The 17,879-nt window shown below is 55.4% G+C and overlaps 6 protein-coding genes across 6 annotated transcripts; 3 read left to right on the top strand and 3 right to left on the bottom strand.

Moving 5' to 3' along the window:
- Window positions 1-507: 507 nt before the first annotated feature.
- GUITHDRAFT_91074 (hypothetical protein) lies at window positions 508-1,874 on the top strand. Its single transcript, XM_005819174.1, has 9 exons — window positions 508-576; window positions 623-665; window positions 712-799; window positions 848-898; window positions 1,016-1,335; window positions 1,392-1,481; window positions 1,524-1,602; window positions 1,652-1,751; window positions 1,807-1,874. Exons 1-9 carry the CDS (start codon window positions 513-515, stop codon window positions 1,863-1,865), a joined length of 894 nt encoding a protein of 297 aa, XP_005819231.1. The 5' UTR covers window positions 508-512; the 3' UTR covers window positions 1,866-1,874.
- A 794-nt stretch (window positions 1,875-2,668) lies between these two features.
- Window positions 2,669-3,050, bottom strand: GUITHDRAFT_156385 (hypothetical protein; the record flags this gene model as incomplete). Its single annotated transcript, XM_005819173.1, has 1 exon — window positions 2,669-3,050. A coding segment is annotated over exon 1 (330 nt), but the record flags the coding sequence as incomplete, so codon positions are not given.
- Window positions 3,051-3,523: 473 nt separating this feature from the next.
- Window positions 3,524-4,674, top strand: GUITHDRAFT_148755 (hypothetical protein; the record flags this gene model as incomplete). The annotated part of the gene is made up of 2 exons (XM_005819172.1): window positions 3,524-3,745; window positions 3,871-4,674. The coding sequence occupies 2 exons, from the start codon at window positions 3,524-3,526 to the stop codon at window positions 4,672-4,674; spliced, it is 1,026 nt and encodes a 341-aa protein (XP_005819229.1).
- A 2,248-nt stretch (window positions 4,675-6,922) lies between these two features.
- On the bottom strand, window positions 6,923-8,980 carry GUITHDRAFT_121573 (hypothetical protein; the record flags this gene model as incomplete). The annotated part of the gene is made up of 10 exons (XM_005819171.1): window positions 6,923-7,247; window positions 7,300-7,391; window positions 7,446-7,520; window positions 7,580-7,625; window positions 7,679-7,746; window positions 7,793-7,950; window positions 8,004-8,097; window positions 8,144-8,232; window positions 8,281-8,318; window positions 8,361-8,980. The coding sequence occupies 10 exons, from the start codon at window positions 8,978-8,980 to the stop codon at window positions 6,923-6,925; spliced, it is 1,605 nt and encodes a 534-aa protein (XP_005819228.1).
- Window positions 8,981-10,469: 1,489 nt separating this feature from the next.
- Window positions 10,470-11,966, bottom strand: GUITHDRAFT_54881 (hypothetical protein; the record flags this gene model as incomplete). The annotated part of the gene is made up of 2 exons (XM_005819170.1): window positions 10,470-11,320; window positions 11,780-11,966. Coding segments are annotated over 2 exons (1,038 nt in total), but the record flags the coding sequence as incomplete, so codon positions are not given.
- Window positions 11,967-14,280: 2,314 nt separating this feature from the next.
- Window positions 14,281-17,616, top strand: GUITHDRAFT_148752 (hypothetical protein; the record flags this gene model as incomplete). Its single annotated transcript, XM_005819169.1, has 12 exons — window positions 14,281-14,720; window positions 14,768-15,145; window positions 15,198-15,314; window positions 15,421-15,691; window positions 15,976-16,147; window positions 16,177-16,324; window positions 16,588-16,649; window positions 16,698-16,785; window positions 16,972-17,012; window positions 17,118-17,275; window positions 17,345-17,395; window positions 17,575-17,616. The coding sequence occupies 12 exons, from the start codon at window positions 14,281-14,283 to the stop codon at window positions 17,614-17,616; spliced, it is 1,968 nt and encodes a 655-aa protein (XP_005819226.1).
- Between the last annotated feature and the right edge of the window lie 263 nt (window positions 17,617-17,879).

Raw genomic sequence — 17,879 nt, 5'->3', positions numbered from 1 at the left:
CAGGAGCAGGAGCAGGAGCAGGAGCAGCAGCAGGAGGAGGAGGAGCAGCAGCAGGAGCAGGAGAGCAGGAGGAGCAGGAGCAGCAGGAGCAGGAGGAGGAGGAGAGCAGCAGCAGCAGCCGGCAGTAGATTTATGAGGATGAGAAGGAGCAGTAGAACGATGAGGATGAGAAGGAGGAGAAAAATGAGAAGCAGGAGAAGCAGGAGCAGTTGGAGGAGGAAGAGCAACAGGAGGATGAGAAAGATGAGAACGAGGCAGGAGGATCAGGAGCAGGAGCAGTAGGAGGAGAAAAAATAGAAGGAGGATGAGAAGGAGCAGGAGTAGGACAAGGAGCAGGACAAGGAGCAGGATAAGGAGGAAGTGCAGGAGCAGGAGCAGCAGGGAGGCGGGAGGACGAGAAGAACAGGATCAGCAGCAGAAGGAGGAGGTGCAGCAGCACAGGAGGGAGATCACAACAGGAGAGGGAAAATTGTTCTCCTGTCGAGAACTTGACGAATTCCTGTGTTCAGATTATGGAGCACGGCAGCAGGAATCAGCGATTCCTGTTGGGTCTCCTTGCTTTTCTTTCCTTGATGGGTCCAAAGTGTACTTGGAGTGCGGCCTGGGACTAACTCCATCCAAGGGTTTCTGCATGGCGCTGAAGACTCTGACAGCCGGCATGCCAAGTGAAGACCTTCGCTCCTGCTCGTTCTCAGCTGAGCTGGACCGCAGTTGTAACCGGGGGCGATCGAGGCTGGCTCGGAACATTCTAAGGGAAGAGTTTTACCCGCATGTCCGCAAGCTAGGGTTCCAACTGCCGGTCGTACTTCACCTTTCAGACCCGCCGGCCTTCTGAAACTTTCCTCAGCCCGGGTGCCCATTCTCGGAAGAGAGAGATATGTTCCTTGACAACGAAAAGGTGAGGTCTTGCAGGAGTGATGCCTGACTTGCAAGCTTGCGATGCCTCGCTGAGATGCTTGCTCTGCTGCCCATGGTCAGTCTTGGTGTGCTCTTTCCTGATCAATCCCCTCCTCAGCACAAGAAGGAAGTGAGGTTCAACAACTGGAAGTGTCTGTATTGCAACAAGGTGTTCAAGAGCGAGTCCTACCTCGAGCACCACTATGTCAACCGTCACCCTGAGACCATCAAGGAGGATGGGTTCTGCCTTGCAGACTACTGCGACGTGCTGGAGTGTGACATGCAGGAGAACGTCATCGGGTCGGAGGGCATGTTCAAGACCTCCTCCTACAGGTGCGATGCCAAGAGGATGCAGAAGCGGAGGCATCGATGCCACTCAGTCCTCGACAAGTGCTTCCCTCCCCACACCAGCGACGCTGCGAACCGACTGCATCACGAGTGCGCCCCCCCTGCTCCCTCCCCCTTGGCCTCGTCGACCTGACGTGAAGCTTCAGGTTCGAGAAGCTTTACTGCGAACATCTCTCCTGCGAGGCAAGCCCTGACGGACTCGGGGACGTCGCCCGTCGTCCTCACACGCTGCTGAGGTCAACCCAATGAGAGATTCCGCCATGCTGACCTGGACCCAGCCAATCCAAGGCGAGGAGCGAGTATCACATGAAGAAAACCAAGCACTCGCCATGGCGGAAGCTTGCGATCGTCTTTGGGGTCCTTGTGTTGACCAGTTCAGCGCTCGTGAGCTGAAGAATCTGCCCAGGTTCTGTTTGCCATCATCCTCTTCATTTTCTATCTCGGGGTTTGTTTGTATCGCAAGGACATGGCTATCTTGGAAGACCTTCGCAAGCTCTCGAGCAACAGGCACCTGGCTAACAACTAGTGCTGGCAGCTACTGGCCTGACTCTAAACTTACAGGCGAAGGCGGCGTCTTGAGATCCTCAAGTCAAAGCAGATGTGACACGTGGGAAGAATAAAGTCGGTTGAAACTCTCATCAGTCCATTTTGCTTCTCCCGCTCTACGTGTTGAGCTGTTCACTGCAACCGATCTTCATGCCGCACACACCCACACCGACCAGGTCTCACCTTACGATGTCGAAGGCATAGTCTGACGGGAACGTGCAGAAGAAGCTGGATGAGCATCAGGAGCTTTCCAACCCCAGCACTCCTCTCACCTGATGATCCAGGCAAACTTGCTATCGGGGATCGAGTCAGGAACCTGGAGCTCTTGACGAAGAGCTCTGAGATGCTGGCAGAACAGTCAGGGCAGGAGGCGATACAGCCAGTTTGCGCACTTGCTCCGCTACAGAGGTGTCGAGCTCGTTGACCTCTACAACTTTCTCTCCATTCACATGGATTCTGGCAGAGAACTCTTCGTTCCTCATGCCCTGCACCTTCAACACACCCTGTCACAACCGACCCAGCTCCTGTCCATCCCTCCCTCCCATCACCCCCAACCACCACACATACACGAACACATCATCCCAACCCCTCCTCCAGTCCTCCCCCTCCCCTCCCTCCCTCTCCTTCCTCCATCCACCTCTCTCGTCCCCACCTTGCCTCTTGTGACGGACCATGAGAACGTCACTTGAACGCGCTCGGCGTCACCAGGAGGCTGCAACAAGAGAACCTTGTCTGGCATTCGAGTCATCGCTCTCCCCACTCTGACGCCTCCTACACTACCGATGTTCTCCACCATGACGTCCAGCGTCTCAACGAACTTGTGCCTAGCGGCATGCCCGTCAGAGGTCACCCCTCTCCATATGGCATGCGCACTCACTCGAACTGCAGGACCTCCACCATGCCAGACAGTCGGCGAAACTCGACCGAGGATTCCGTCCCCAGGAACGAAATGTCGCCCCTAGACAGCATGTCGTTGATCCGAAGGTTCATGTCCATGGCGTGCCTGGTACAGACAAGCTCCGCAAGCTTCGCATCCAACTCCTCCACGCTCTTCCAGCCCCCCGCCGACCCCCTCAGAAGCCACGGAGCAGGCGAGCCTTGCGCCGAGCTGGAGAGAGAATGCGCGCGAGGAGCAGAGGGACGTCGTGGATGTAGAGGAACAGGTATGTGCGTCCTTCTCGCCGCCATGGCACTGCCCCTGCCCGCCATGCCAACTATCCTTGCCCCCTTCCATAGCAAGTGGGAACCCAGCATTGCGCCTGTACCAGCACAAAGCATGTCCCCCTCAGAATCAAATATTGGAGGATGGAGGACAGCAAAAGAGAAACACCGGGAGAAGCAGGGGCAGGAGGGGCAGGACGAGTGGCCGCCATGCATGGAAATGGTGCCATGCAGGGATCCGGCGGAGGAGGCGAACGATGAAGAGGTGACAACACGAGCGAGGAGGAAGAAGTGTTGTACAAGTGAGATACGCAGCCCCTCCTCCCATCCTTTCGCCTCCTCCTCCTCCTCCTCCTCTTCCTCCTCCTCCTCCTCCTCTTCCTCCTCCTCCTCCTCCTCCTCCTCCTCCTCCTCCTCCTCCTCCTCCTCCTTTCATTCGAGCTCTCGTACCTTTCCTCCCCGCCCCCGCATCGTTCTCCTCCCCTCGTCTCCTCGTGCAGATTTGACCAACACGCACGATCAGGATCGAAGGGAGAGATGACTTCATGATACATCGCAGAGCTTCCCCACCATGACTAAGATTCTACTCCTGTTGGCCGCTGCTTTCATACTGAGCTCTGCTACCTCTTCCAATGACCATGTCGACGACGGTCGGGATGGGGGAAGCAAGGACGACGATCATCTTCCTCCATCGGCCTCCCTCTTACAAACCTTAAAGGTCCGCGCTCGGCCGTCAGCCTTCTGTCCTGGTCCCAAGGACCCCAACGTGAAGTGCTGCTCCCTCCAGCGCCAGGTGAGAAAAGCCCCTTGCACGTTTCCGGGCAGCGCTGAACGTGCTCTGTGATCCAGTCTAGGTGGGGAAGCCTCGCACTTCGCGGATCGAAAATCCCCGAGAGTCCCTTGCTGCGTGGAGGACAGGTGTTGTGCGTTGCTCGCCTGGACTCGCGGAGCCTTCAACTGAGGAAGACCTTCATCTTCAAGCACCAGGGGACAAGTTCTCCCCTCACCCCCGACGCTCAGACCTACGTCGAGGACGTGCTCCGGTCTCTCCTCGTCGTATCTGCGTCTGGTCTGCTGACGAGGAAGTTCTTGTTCGTCGTGAAGAGGCTCATCCTCAGAATCTTCGGCGACGTGTCTGCAGATGCCGTGATGAGAAACCTCGCCGACTTTTCCATCGAGCTCATCCCGATGCCGTGGAACGAGTTTGGAGGATGGCCGTGGTTCAAACGAGCTGTCCTTGGGGTCGATGAGGAAGAGAGCGGGCTATGGGCGTTCCTACGATCCATCACTTTGGGGGTAGAGGAGGATGCCGTGATCTGGCCATGGAGGACTCTGAGGAGGAATCTCTTGGGGATTGACAGTGACCTGGATTGCCAGCTGCTGTCGATAGGGGTCAGTGTGGTGAAGGAGGGAGAGCACGAGCCGGAGGCTGCTGCGCCCCCGCAGGAGGGCTGGGGCAACGCTGTTCGCTACTTCGCGGATTTCGTCATCGAGACCCAGTGCTCTGTGCTGTCCTGGACGTGGCTCAAACGGATCCTCTTTGGTTTCGACGAGGAGGAGGGGACTGGCCTCTGGAGGCTGACAAAGATGTTTGTGTTCGGCGTCCCAGACCATGTCAAAGGCATCTATACTTTGCAGCTTCACGATCAGTATCCGGTCATTGTCGACCGATCTGCGACCTGGTCACAGCTGCAGTTTCTTTTCCTCGGGATCAAGACTTGACCTGATGATGGTTTTGGTTTCATCGCAATGAGGCTGGTCATCGATTTTGTTGTGACTGGTGTAATGTTTCCGCGAGCGATTGATCATGAGAACAACAATCAAGGCATTTGCACTACTCTCAGTATGCACCATCTTTGCTGTGAGCACTTCACACCACATAGCAATTCTTGAGCTTGCATCGTAACCTCTAGTACATGGAAATCGTCGATCATCAAGATGTTGCCCTAGCCGTCTGCCCAGCAGCTTCACTCGCCCGGTCCGCAACTGTCGCTCCGTCTGCATGACTCAGCAACGACGATTCAATGCTGCTCATCTCTCCGCCATCCTGGTTGCTAGCGAAGCGAAGGGGGTGGTCCTTTGAATTTGTAGAGAACCGGTCAATGTGATATTTTTTTGTGGAAATTCCATGGTGGGGTAGTGAAAACCAGGGGGTGGGGGTGAATTTCCCGCGCAGCCGGCAACCCACAAACTTTTTGGTGAAGGCGAATCCAAAAATGGCAGGCAATGAATGGGATGATGCGATGAATGGCGGAGGTGGAAAGGGGAGGGCGGGTAGAGGGATCATGCTGACAAAGCAGTGTTATGCATTGTTAACATGTTGAGAGCATCGATGATGGGAGGAGATTCGTTAGAGACCATGATCTGTGCTTCTTTGAAAGATGTGCATTCTTTCTCTTGATAGCAGATCATCGAGAACTCGTTGTTGTGTTGATTCATATAGATTCTTTCAATAAGATTCTGTCCATGCATATCTTCATTTTTGAAAGAATCTTTTACATGTTTCAACGAATTCGCCCATCCACTCCCTGTGTCCATGACACTCACAACTGCTTCAAAGGTCTTCACGCTGAGAGTCTTCTGTCTTTCATTTCATCTTCATTTCATCCCTGCAATCTCTCTTTGTTGTGTTCATTGCCTTTGGCTTGTTTGTTTGATTGTGTCTTGCGTTTCCATTTCTTGCTTTTCTTCTTCCCATGTATTACTTTCTTCGTTCAACTTTCATTCATCCATCGCAGCAAAGGAGTGACATGGCAGCGGCTTGGAAAGACCTGGAAGATGCATTGTCGCGTATCTGGGGCACTTCAGAGCTGTCTGATTCAGGAATGAGTATGCTTTCATTCTCATCTTTGCATGTTCTCTGTAACTGACTTTCACTGAGGCCGTGCATGTGCAGCTGATGATGAGCTTGACCAGTGAGAACAAACTCGAGTTTCAGCATCTTCCAGCGGGGTAACAACACTTTGACAGATCCATGCAAATAAAAGAGTGCCTTGAAGAAATGCTCGAGATCGAAGGTGAAGATCAGTACTATTACGAATTTGTAATTGTTCGCATGAAACGTGTGCACTCCCCTTGAATCATAAGGACAGGTTACTTTGGCGCTTACTTGGATTCTTGAAAGTCAGGGCGACATCAGCGCGGCCTTGCAAAAGTATAGGGAGATTCGTAAGAGCCGCAAGAACGTTTTTTCTACCGATGGCACCTCAAGCTGTCGCCTCTCAAGCGCCTTGCTTCTACATGCCGCTGGAAAATATAAAGAGGCACTTGATGAGTACAAGAAGACAATGCAAGAAGAAATTGCTTGCTACAGGATGAAATCAAGTCGTGAAAATCAACTGAAGTCACTCTTAGCTGTAACAAGTATGAGAGTGGCAGATGTTTTTGTGGAGGTAGAGTTTCATCGTTCATGGCGATGTTTCTCCTGACTCATTCTACCAATAGACGAACCACTTTGAAAAGGCTTTGAAAACCTACGAGCAGGGGCTCACAATACTCAGCAGAGAGCAACAAAATACTGAGATGAGAGCGTCTTGTTATTCTTCAATGTCATTTGTTTGCTACAAGTTGGCTATGGATGCGCAAGATGACGAACGACGTCTAAACTGGATAAGAAAATCCGAAAAATTTCAACAATCTGCCTTGAAGATTTGGGAATCCGATCAAACAACAGAGATCCTTAGTATTGAGCGCGTCAAACAATGCTTGAACATTCTGCGAGACCTGAAACGCTGGGAAACAGAATGCAAAGATAGATTGTATAGGACGGAAAGCGAATCAGATTCTTATCAGGAATTCACCAAGAAAGACGCTCACGATGCTTTAAGCAAGCAATCGACCCCTGCAAAAGAGCATTGATTCACGAGAAGAGCTTCTGCTGCAAGATTGAATTGAGACTGCTTATTATTAGCTTAGATCATCATATTTACAATCATGATACATGAAGGATCGTCATGGAATTTCTTCCCCATCAAAACCGACCAGGTGGCTTCATCCTCGCAGCAGTTGCCACTTTGAATGCGCGAGTGGTGGTGGCGCTCTTTGACCTGACCTTCTGGGCTTCCCTCGGAGAGCCCTTTTCTCCCAAGATTTCTCTCTTCATCTTGAGCATCTCCTCGAACGTGGGCGAGTCCGAGGGATCCGTCGATTGGCTCTCGGCCTCGTCAGCTTCCGCATCCTCCGAAGGAGTCTCCTTATCCTCCTCCTTCGCGTCTTCTAGCTCCTGCCTAGCCTTGGAGGGCCCTCGCATGAAGCTCATGATGGAGGAGCGTCGCAAGCTGCTCCTCCTGCTGTCCCTGACCCCACAAGGTGACTGGGCGTCAAGGAACATGCACGCAACAAGCTCACATCCTCATGCTCCCCCGCCTGCTGCTGTTGTCCTGGGGGGCAGGGCTGTTTGCCCCGGAGGAGACTGGTTCCTCTGGAAAGGAGCTCCTCCTCTAGTGGAAGTTCCAACTGTGAGGGAGGAGATAGCAGAGTCAGAGCAGCATCACCTCAGCACGCCTCAACTCGTTGTCAAGAAGGGCCTCCAGGCTGGTTGCGGGTCGTCGAGGAGAGGAGCTCTTGACCTGCTGCTCTGTAAGGGGACGGGCGAGCGGCAGGGGGAACAAGGAGATGCCTCGATCACGGAGGGAGACGAGCTCCTCCTTGATTCACGGGTGGCGCTGGAGTGACTGACGGCGAGAGGTCAGCATGGGACAGTGCAACGGAGGGACGGTGTGCTCACATCTGAATTTTGGCCAGGAGGTCTGAGAACTTCGACTCCCTCTCTAGGTTCTTCCTCTCCTTCTCTGCCTGCAGCTCCGTTCAGTACAGGGACGGGGCGCAGCGGAGGACGGACATTGACTGCCAGCTTCTTCCTTAGGTCGAGCATCCTCTTGTCGAAGTCTGATGTCACGATGACCCTCAGCCCAACACAAGGAGGAGAGAGGCAAGCTTTGCCTTGCTTGAACTTCCTGAACTTGTTCATCTCCGGATTCACCCGCCTCCTCGTCGTCCCTGCACCGCCCGCACCCACAGTCAGCCACTGCTCGTCCCTGGCTGCCGCTCACCATGCTGACCCTCGGATCTCTCCCCGGAGGACGTCGACGTCAGGTCGTTGGGTGAGTGAGCTCTCGTGTGCCTCTGGCTCTTCCTCGTTCTTTCCTGGACCCACTCAAGTCATGGGGAGTAGGGGAGCCTCCCACATCACCTGACCGCCGACTCCCTCCTCCTCAGGTAGCAACGTCGATCGTTCTCGTGGTCCTTCATCACTCGAGGAGAAGTCGACGTGCTGCTTTGCTGTGGAGGGAGTCAAGCATCACGACAACAAGGGGGGAGGAAGGTAACCGCCTTTCTTCAGCACTTGCTTCACCTCCTTCATCGACCTGCGGAGTGAGCGAGCGAGCAGCAGCTGTGCATGCAGGGACCTCGTTGGTTGGCTGCCGCCCCAGCAGCATCTGAAGCTGAGCCCTGCTCCTCCCCTCTCGTGCCCTTGCGCTGCCGCCTGCCATTCAGGTGAGCAGGGAGCGACAAATTCTGTCGTCAAGCCTTGAACGAGCAGCTTGCGCGACAGGAAGCGCCCGTAGGTTGATCGGCTCCTCCCGAACTCTATCCTATCGTCTTCGATCTCCTTGCCATCCTCGTTGTCATGTCGACCTCTGATGCGATCCTTGGCCAGCATCTTCAACCTACTCTTGTTCAACCCATTCATCTCCATCTCGAGCACCATCCTGTATGTCAGAAGCTCTCCTTCCAGGTTGCCCTCGCACGCTCTCGTCCCTCTGGTCTTCAGTCCCTCCTGGAGGACCCTGCGCTCCTCCGCTCTGTAGCCTTCGATCGACTCTCGGACTTCCTTCAACGACCTCCCTTCCACCCTCCCATCCCCTGCTCGCCCCTCACTCAACCCCTGTTCTTCCTCCCCTCCTCCCTCCCTGCTGCTTCCCTTCCTCGTCCTCTTGGGCTCGCTCCTGCTCTTCTCGATCTTCTCTCGCATCTCCCTCAGCCTCATCTGCTGCTTCCCCGCCTCCTCCGCCATGCTCACTGACATTGCCAGGCCAACGGACCTCCAAACAACGTACCCCCACCTTGGAGAACCCCTACCCCAAGTTTTCTATTGAACTACCCACAAATTTACCAAATGGAATCTGAGACTACCCCACCCCCCCTGGGCCTTACAGGTAGTCAAAGATTGACGAATCGGACTCGGGAGAACGAGTGGCTGGAAAGCGCACGGAGCTAATTTAATTACCAAGAAAGTGCACAGAGCTAATCTAGTTAGGTGGTTAAAAGGAACAAGGCGACTCAGACGCCCTCTTCCTACAAGCATGTAGAAGCATCAACCTGGGTCAGCAGGAAAGAACCAGCGCTGTATCGCCAGTTCTCGCGTACCATCACTGCATGCCTCACTTCGCTGCAAGCAGAGGAAGGGCTGCAAACGCCAGGGCCAGCCATAGGAGAGGGAGGGTGCCGCGATTGGCTCCGCTGCTGAGAGCGGGGGCAGGAGTGGTGGTGGCAACGATCGGCTCGAAACCGGAGGGAGCGGTGGAGGAGGGGCTTGAGGAACTGATGGTGTATCCCGTGAGCGATGCCTGTGCAGCAAGCATCAGAACGAGCAACGAGTAGCGAGGGAGATGGAGAGGGGCAGAGAGGAAGTGAAGCGAGAATGAGGGGAAGGAGGTCGTACCCCAGCAAGTGCTGTTGCAAAGTTCGCGTCAAGGCTGGACTTGACCGCGTTTCCAGCAGCCTATCGAAGCACGTCAGACTGTCTCCTCCTCCCAGTCATCTCTCCTTACCACACTGGCCACTCCGATCTTGCCCGTGTACGAGACACTCGTGGCCCTTCTGCTGTTCTCGACTGCGTTGACGTCGAGCACGTTGTCCACGTTCACTCCAGCAGCTGTGGCGATCACCTGCTTGAAGGTGCCCAAATTTGCCTTGAAGTCAGCCAATGAGACGGAGGCAGATCCCTTCAGGAAGACAAACACGGTAGGAGAGGCCAGGGGCATCTCTTGCTTTTCGTATTTGACGCTGTCTTGGAACGCAATCAACGTGATGCTCTTGGTCTTGAGATTGCTCTCCACCGCCGAGTAGCTCAGTGGGGTCGTCCCCTTCCCATCGATGGCTGTCACAGCGATTGAAGTTGACACCAGCGTGTAGCTCATGTTCCCAGTGGGATTCAACTGATACACCACTTGCGTGCTCGTGACCGTGGCCGACCCGAGGGACCCGAGGGCTGCAGTGTAGTCGCTGGAGGAGTATCCTTGCACAGCCGCAGTGAAGCTCATTGTCCACGTGCAGCTCCCCTTGCAGGTGTAGCAGGTGATCGATCCCGCTCCTCCGCAAGTGCCGGTGATGATTGTGTCCGAGGGGCAGGAGCAGGAGGCACAGGTGGAGCCAGTGAGCACGTGGGAGAAGAAGGCGTCGGAGTTGATGGCGCCGTTGGCCGGAACATTGTCGCACTGTAAGCTGATCTGATTCTTGCAGGCCTCCCTCGCAATGCTTCCAGCAGGAGAGGTGGATTCAGACTGACAAGGAAGGCAGGCAGTCTGCCCGTAGAAGGGGTTGTATGTCCCTGTGGCGCATGGGCTGCACGTTTGGCCTGCGGAGGTGGAGATGGTGCCGGGAGGGCACATGAAGCAATCTGACTGCTTCATCGCACCATAGTGCGATGAATTTCCAGCTGCGCAGTTGTCACACTGGACGTCTGCCGTGCTGGTGCAGTTGGCCTTGAAGTATGTACCAGCAGCACACTTCGTACAGGTGGTGCAAGTCGACCTACCGGATTCCATGCTGAAGCTTCCATCAGGGCAGGCCTTGCAGGTTGTCATGTTGGCGACATCCTGGTACTGTCCTGCAGGGCAGGCGATGCATTCAAGTGATGATGATGAGTTGTAGTAGTAGCCAGGCTTGCAGACACAAACATTGTTGAGCGCAGTCTTGTCTATGCGGCAGGTGGTGCAGTACCTTCCAGTTGTTTGGTCGCACGTGTTGGATGAGATCTCATTCGAGTTGCAGGCTTGTGTGCTTCTGCAAGGCGAGCAAGAACCGCTTCCCTGAGCGCTGTATGCGTCGGTGGGGCAAGCTTCACAGGTGGTGTAAGTCGAGTTTGAGAACTTCCCCGCATCACATATCGTACATTGACCAGTGTTGGCATCTCCACCGTATCCATCATTACAAACACAGTTGTCTGATGCAACGTACGAGAAAGTTGGGCAGGACTTGCACGTCCTGTCCGCATTAACCTGGCAATTAGCGTTCTTGACATTGTTTGTGGGGCACGGTGTCGTGCTGCAGGACTTGCATTCAGTCGAACCAATATTGTTCGCGTAGTTCACACCTTGCGTGCAATCATAACACTTCGTCAGTCCAGTCGCATTCCCAAACGTGCCTGTACCACATGGTTTACATCCATTGTTGCCATCCATGTAATAACCCTTGTCACAATAGCAGGCGCTGGAGGAGTTACGAGGGCTATCAGTTTTCTGCCCACCAGTTCCAGGGCATTGGACGCATTGATAGTGGTTGTTGTCGCACGTGCTCGGATCGAAGTAATACCCATCTGCGCAAGAAGATGGTGCGGGGCATGTGTAGCACGTCGACTGTCCCATCGAGGAGTAGTGACCCATCGAGGTGTTGCAAGACGTGCATGTCTCATTGTTCGCCTTGTCCTTCTTGTACTTCCCTGCCTCGCAGGCGATGCAACTGGAGCTCGTAGAGTTGTAGTAGTACCCGGCATCGCACACGCACACGCTGCTCGCTGCGCCCGAGTTTGCGCTGACTGAAGTAGAATTAGTGCGATAGCTCGAGCATGTCGCGCATTGCAGGTCCTGTGAGGCAGTGCAATTACCACTCTTGTAACTTCCTGCTGGGCAGGTTGTGTTGCATGCTGTGCATGTTGTCGCTCCAACGGTTGAAGAGAAGTTGGTGCCAGATGTGCACGAGAGGCAGGCCGTCAACCCGCGGACAGGAGAGAATGTGCCTCCGTTGCATGCAGTACAAACTCCATTGGTCCCAGCGTAGCCAGCATTGCACTTGCAGAAAGACACGTTGGTTGCTCCTCGCACATCCGAGTAAGAGTTGGAGGGACATTTTTCGCAAGTCCAGTTGTAAGGAGCATTGCTGCTGTTCAAGAAGTAGCCCGTGTTACAGCTCCAGTCGCAACGGTCGCATGCATTGCTGACGATGGCATTCTTCACGCCGTAGGTGTTTTGAAGGATCTTGAAAGCTTCTGACCCAGATGGGATGACGCTGCAGCACACGGGTGTGAGCGAACGAGATGCACAGCAACCATGACACTTGCCTTGCTCCCCTGACAAGTTGGAGCGAACAGACCAGAGTCAGCCCCACGAAACTTGCCCAAGTCATCTGCAGGGAGAGATCAGCATGCTATCGGGAACAACTTCGAACCTTGCACCCTTCCCTCCCTCATCTGCACGATATTGTACCATATCGCCTTTTTGTCTGCTACGTCGTATCCTCCCTCTTTCTACCCCTTCTTCTCTTCCTTTCTGCTTTCCCTTTCTCCACCTGCCCTCTTATGCGTTCCTTATCCTTCTCTCACTACCTCTCCACACATTCTGTTTGACCTCTTCCTGCTCACTTACTCTCTTCCTTTCATAATCATCTTCTTCATCTCTCTTCCCATCTCCCTACCTCCCTCCTTCCCTCCCTCCCTCCCTTTCCTTCCCGCTCATTCCTGCCCTTGTCGCCGTCGTTGTCAGTTGCTTTCAACCTCCTAGCCCACCCCACCCACCTAAAAGAAGTTGCCTCATGATTCAGGGACCCCTTCACATCACACTACCCACCCTCTTATACCTCTATGAACAGACCGGTATGACACCTTGAATTTAACTTCACTACCCCTACCCCTTGGATGTGACCACCCCGCATGATTTGAAATTTCAGCACGGGACACCAACCGCCCGAGATCACCACCCCCCTGAGAATTAACCTCTGGACTCAGCGATTCGAGGGGGTACACGAGGGGGGAGAAGTGGGGGTACTACAGCTCGATGTCATCTAAACAGTTTTGATCAGGGGTACCCACCCCCATCCACATGGAGCTCTCGGAGGGTGTACATCCCTACCCCCTGAAAACATATCTATGTACCCCTACCTGGCACCCTGGTCACCTACCCCACCTACTTCAGTGATAGCTTGCACAGCACCTGTAGTCGACTTTTTAAATGCCCGGAGAGTGGAGTACCACCCCCACTTAACCATGATTTGACTGGTTAGGGGGGGTGGGGGTTATACATCAGTCCCCCAAATCCCCTCGGGAGATTTTTAACTTCGTACAAGTTGAGTTTGCCTGCAGCGAGTTCCCTGATTTGAATTTGAAGGGAATCTTTTGAATTTCTTGGCTCAAAAGTTGAAGATGGAGAGAATGATTTCATGGACTTTTGTGATTTTTAAACGGCTCTCTCAGTCACGTGCCGCTGTCACACTAGTAGATCCTCATACTGATTTTTAACTTAACTTTGAGTAAATCAATAGTTTCTCGAAGTTAAGTGAAACCGGCGGCGGAGGCTCATCATGATCAGTTGAGTGACCGGGCTGAGTACTACTACCCGGCGTACCGGGCAAGCCTCGGCCACTGTCCGATCCGAGTAAGCCGGAGGCTCCGATCGGACCCCGTGGCAGTTGAATAGTGAAACCGTGACAGCGCACCGTACGGTCGCTCCCCCGACTGTGCGCGCCGCCGCGGGCCCGGGCTCTAAGTTGATCGGCGGGGTCGGCGAGTCCCGGTCCGAGGTCTGGACTTGCCTTTCAACGAAGAATTTTTCTTCGGAGCTCAGTCATGATAACCGTTCCGAGTTCATCTCCGATTGAGTCTCAGTTTCTCAAACGGTGTGCCACGGTGTGAGTCAGTTTGCAACTTTCACCGGCCCGGTGCCGGTGCCGCCGCGCAGTGACGGTGACCGGGTGCGCGGCCGCCCGGCCGGCCCGGGCGGCCCGCGGCAGGCCCGGTCACGGTCGTGGGTGGGGTGGTACTACTTTACGGTACTAAGATAGTAATTAAGACGCTGGAATACAGGGGTGGGGTAGGCCGGGGTAGTCAAATATCTATCAAACCGGATGTTTGCCAATCCTAATGCGACGGGAGGGAAGAGCCATGGAAGGAGTAGGGAGGAGGGAGACGATGAACACAAGACGAGATGAAGATGCTGGCGGCATCATGAGGGGCATAAGAGAGGAAGCGCTGTGTAGCTGGATGAGAGGTGGCTAGCAGGGTCTCGAAGGGGGACGGTCACGTTGACGATCCCACAGGTGTCGTGATTCTGAGCTCCTGGTGGAAAATGCCGAGATAATGACAAGAGCGCGAGGATTTCTAGGTCTCTCTCAGTGATGCGCACGGTTCGCGTCCTCCTCCTTGTTCTGCTGTGCTTCCTCGGAGCACACTGTGCGGAGGATGTCACAAGCTTCGGTGACGGGCTCTCAGTGGCGAGTGCTGGGAGCGTTGCCATGTTCGTGCTCAAGGCGACTAGCTCTGACGGCGAAATCGCCAGCGCTGCAGTGAGGGCATCAGGGTCTTGGTGTCTTGAGACCTGCACCCCCTGGTCCCTGCCGCATGTCTTGTCTGATGTTGGTGAGGGAGAGGCGAGTATCGAGTACATGGCGCCGACGAGGAGCGGTATGTACACGCTTGTCGTGCTGGTGAGGGTGCAGAACAGGACGGACCTCTCATCGACTGAGAGCGAGGTCCTCATGACCCTCCAAGTCCTGCCGCAACAGGCAGTTTGGCATACGACGAAGTTGATGCTGAGCTCGCAAACGACCGGGACGAGGTGAGGAGAGTTTGTGCGGTGAAGCCGAGCTGAGGCTGTGCGTGCAGATGCCCCAAGGGCTTCTACCTTGTCAGCGAGCGATGCCTGCCCTGCATTGAAGCGAGCTTGTGCCAGGGCACCGGGTATCAAGTGACAGCGGGAAGCGTTCCCGTGCTCGTATCCTTCGCGGACCCGTACGGCAACCCGGCCATGAGGAGCGAGGTGACGGTCGAGGGACTCGTCCTGCTTGCCAACGGCTTCGAGCGACTGCTGGGGAACGAAGCCCTGAGCTTGCAGGAGGGGCCGAACATCAGTGTCTCCCGCGTTCACCTCAATGTCCAGCAGAGCGGGAACCTGACTGTCAGCGTCCTCCTCCTGTCCCAGCATGTTGCTGGGAGCCCGTTCACGGTGGAGGTCGTCCCAGGGGAGGTTGACTCGGAGACGAGGTACCGCGATCGCTCTCGCTGCTGGTGGTTGTGACGTGCTTCTGCAAATAAGCCTGCTGAGCGTCCAGCAAGCCTACATGACAGCTGGGCGAGAACTGGAGGTGGCCTTGCAGATGTTGGACACGTTTGAGAACCCTGTGTCTGACCGGCAGGTTGTCAACACGTGCAGGTGAGCTGCTCCTCCTTCCCTGCGCTGTCTTGCTCTCCTCTGCTCCACGATCCCACTTCTCCTCCTCCTCCTCCTCCTCCTCCTCCTCCTCCTGTGAAAGTGATAGCTTCCGCCTCTACCTTGTCTTGTCGCCACCCGCAGCTCTCTTGCCCTCCCCTTCCTCGTCTGACTCCTCCTCGTCTTCCTCCTCCTGCCAGACCTTCGTCGTTCCTTCACAGGACTCCGCTGCCCTGCGGCTCTGCGGCTACCAGGGCCCTGCAGGAGGCGGATGCCTCTTCTCGTGCTCCTGCGATCGAGTCGGGGATGTCAACATATCAGCCGTTCTTTCCTTTCCTGATGGACGGCAGGAAGCGATCAAGAACTCTCTTACCCTGCAGGTTCTCAGTGACCCCAAAACCTTGATCTCCTCTTTCGTCTTCTTCTCTCCTTCTTTCTCGTTTCCCCTCATCTCTACCCATCCTCCCCCTATTCTCCTCTCCTCCCCCTATTCTCCTCTCCTCTCCTCTCCTCTCCTCTCCTCTCCTTCATTTCTCTTTTGTCCCATCTTCTCACTGCCCTTTTTCCTCACCCTCTCACCTCCTCTGCTCTCCCCACCTCTTCTCTCCTCACCATTCATCCTTTCCCTCCTCGACCTCTACCGCACCTCACCCTCCCCTCCCAGGTCAGGCCCGGACTACCCAACGCGCTTGCCACCAGCATAACAGGAGCAGCGCTATCGCTCGCTACCTGCGGTGCCGTCAGCGTGTTCTCCGTCTATCCGCGCGACATGTTCGGCAACCTACGGCAGGAGGAGGCAAGCCCAGCAGCAACCCAGCTCCTCCCTGACTCATCCTGTAGGACTCCTTCTCTGCCGTCCTTGCAGGCAGGAGCAGCGCGGACGTGCTCTTCTCCAGCAGGGGAGGGGAGCACGTGGGCAGCTTCAACGTCACATGCTCGGGTTCCTACCTGCTCGCCGTCAAGCTCGGCGGCTTCCTCCTCATCCAGCAGAAGGAATTTCTCGTCCGGATCCTGTACTCCTCCTCCTCCTCTTCCGCCCTCCTCCTCCTCCTCCTCCTCCGCCCTCCTCCTCCTCCTCCTCCTCCTCCTCCTCCTCCTCCCTTCCTCCTCCTCCCTTCCTCCTCCTCCTCCTCCTCCCTTCCTCCTCCTCCCTTCCTCCTCCTCCCTTCCTCCTCCTACCTCCTCCTCCTCCTCCTCCTCCGCCCTCCTCCTCCTCTTCCGCCCTCCTCCTCCTCTCCACTCTCCTTCCTTCTCCCCCATCTTGACTTGCTCCCAGCCCCTCGTCCGTCTGTTCGTCCTCGAGCTTTGCTCAAGGGACCGGGCTCACTCTCGCTACCGGTAGGGAGAATCGTCCTCCTCCCTTCTCTGCCCCTCACTCTCCCCCAGCTGGGCTCGAGGCGAACTTTGCGGTCCATCTGCGCGATCAGTTTGGCAACGTCGCCTACACTCCAACAGAGAATTGCAGCAGCCTAACGTGAGTGAAGCCACAGAGAGCCTGCTGGTGCTGGTGCTGCTCCTGCTCCTGCTCCTGCTCCTGCTCCTGCTCCTCCTCCTCCTCCTCCTGCTCCTCCTCCTCCTCCTCCTGCTCCTCCCCCTGGTCGCAGCTGCTTCATAGGCCTTTCTCCTTCTCCTCTTCTGCACCTGAGGCATGCTTCCTTAGGTTTCGCCTTTCACCTGACGTGTTGGTGGAGCTACCACTCGGTGAGAGGACGAGGAGGGAAGGGAGATGAAGAGGAGGCGGAGGGGGAGGAGGGAAGGGAGATGAGGAGGAGGAGGATGGAAGGGACGACGCTAATGTCCTTCAAGACAATGCCGGACTGGGGGGCGAGGAGGAGCAGGAGGACAACGTCAGGACGGTAGGGTACACGAGCTTCATAGCGGGAGGGTACAACGTCAGCCTCCTCTACTGCCTCCTCCCTCTGCGCTCGACTGAGGGGCTGGCGGCTGCGGTGAAGGAGCAGAGAGTGAGCTCAGGCTGCTCCCTGGTACCTCAGGTTGCGGGCAGTTTGCGGTGGTTGACAGCTGGGTCTCAGGTGGACAGGGAGGTCACCACTGCCACTGCTGGACAAGTTTACACCTTCACGGTTACCACGAGAGATTGCTTCGGCTCTGCTGTTTGGCTGGATAACTCCCCCTCCTCCTCGTCCTCCCTGTCTTCGTCCCCTCTTCCTCTCCCTCCCTCTATTCGTCCTTCTCGTCCTCGTCCTGCTCGTCCTCGTCCTCTCCTTCTCTTCTACTTCGCAGCTCTGCTCTGCTTCAGCAGGGACACCTGCTCGCTACCTACCGTGTCAAGGCGGCGAGGTGAAGGAGGTGGTGGTGGAGGAGAAAGTTTGACAAGGAGTTGTCAAAGGGCCTTCAGGGCTGACGATGTCAAACGAGTCGTCAGCGACTTTGAGATCCCGAATGACATCTCAACGAATGACACAAGTCAAATATCAGTATTACAAAGGTGACGATGATGATGATGATGGTGATGATGATGATGATGATGATGATGATGATGATGATGATGATGATGATGATGATGATGGAGATGATGATGATGGAGATGATGATGATGGAGATGAT

Source organism: Guillardia theta (assembly GCF_000315625.1).
Source record: "Guillardia theta CCMP2712 unplaced genomic scaffold GUITHscaffold_240, whole genome shotgun sequence".
NCBI lineage: Eukaryota > Cryptophyceae > Pyrenomonadales > Geminigeraceae > Guillardia > Guillardia theta.
Note: the sequence above shows the minus strand (reverse complement) of the source record. Positions and strands in the feature narration are given on the sequence as shown.

Coding starts and splice junctions, on each gene's coding strand:
- GUITHDRAFT_91074 (XM_005819174.1), top strand. CDS start 513: ATGGAGCACGGCAGCAGGAATCAGCGATTCCTGTTGGGTCTCCTTGCT. Junction 577..622: donor TGCTTTTCTTTCCTTGATGG/GTCCAAAGTGTA, acceptor ACTCCATCCAAG/GGTTTCTGCATGGCGCTGAA. Junction 666..711: donor TCTGACAGCCGGCATGCCAA/GTGAAGACCTTC, acceptor GCTGGACCGCAG/TTGTAACCGGGGGCGATCGA.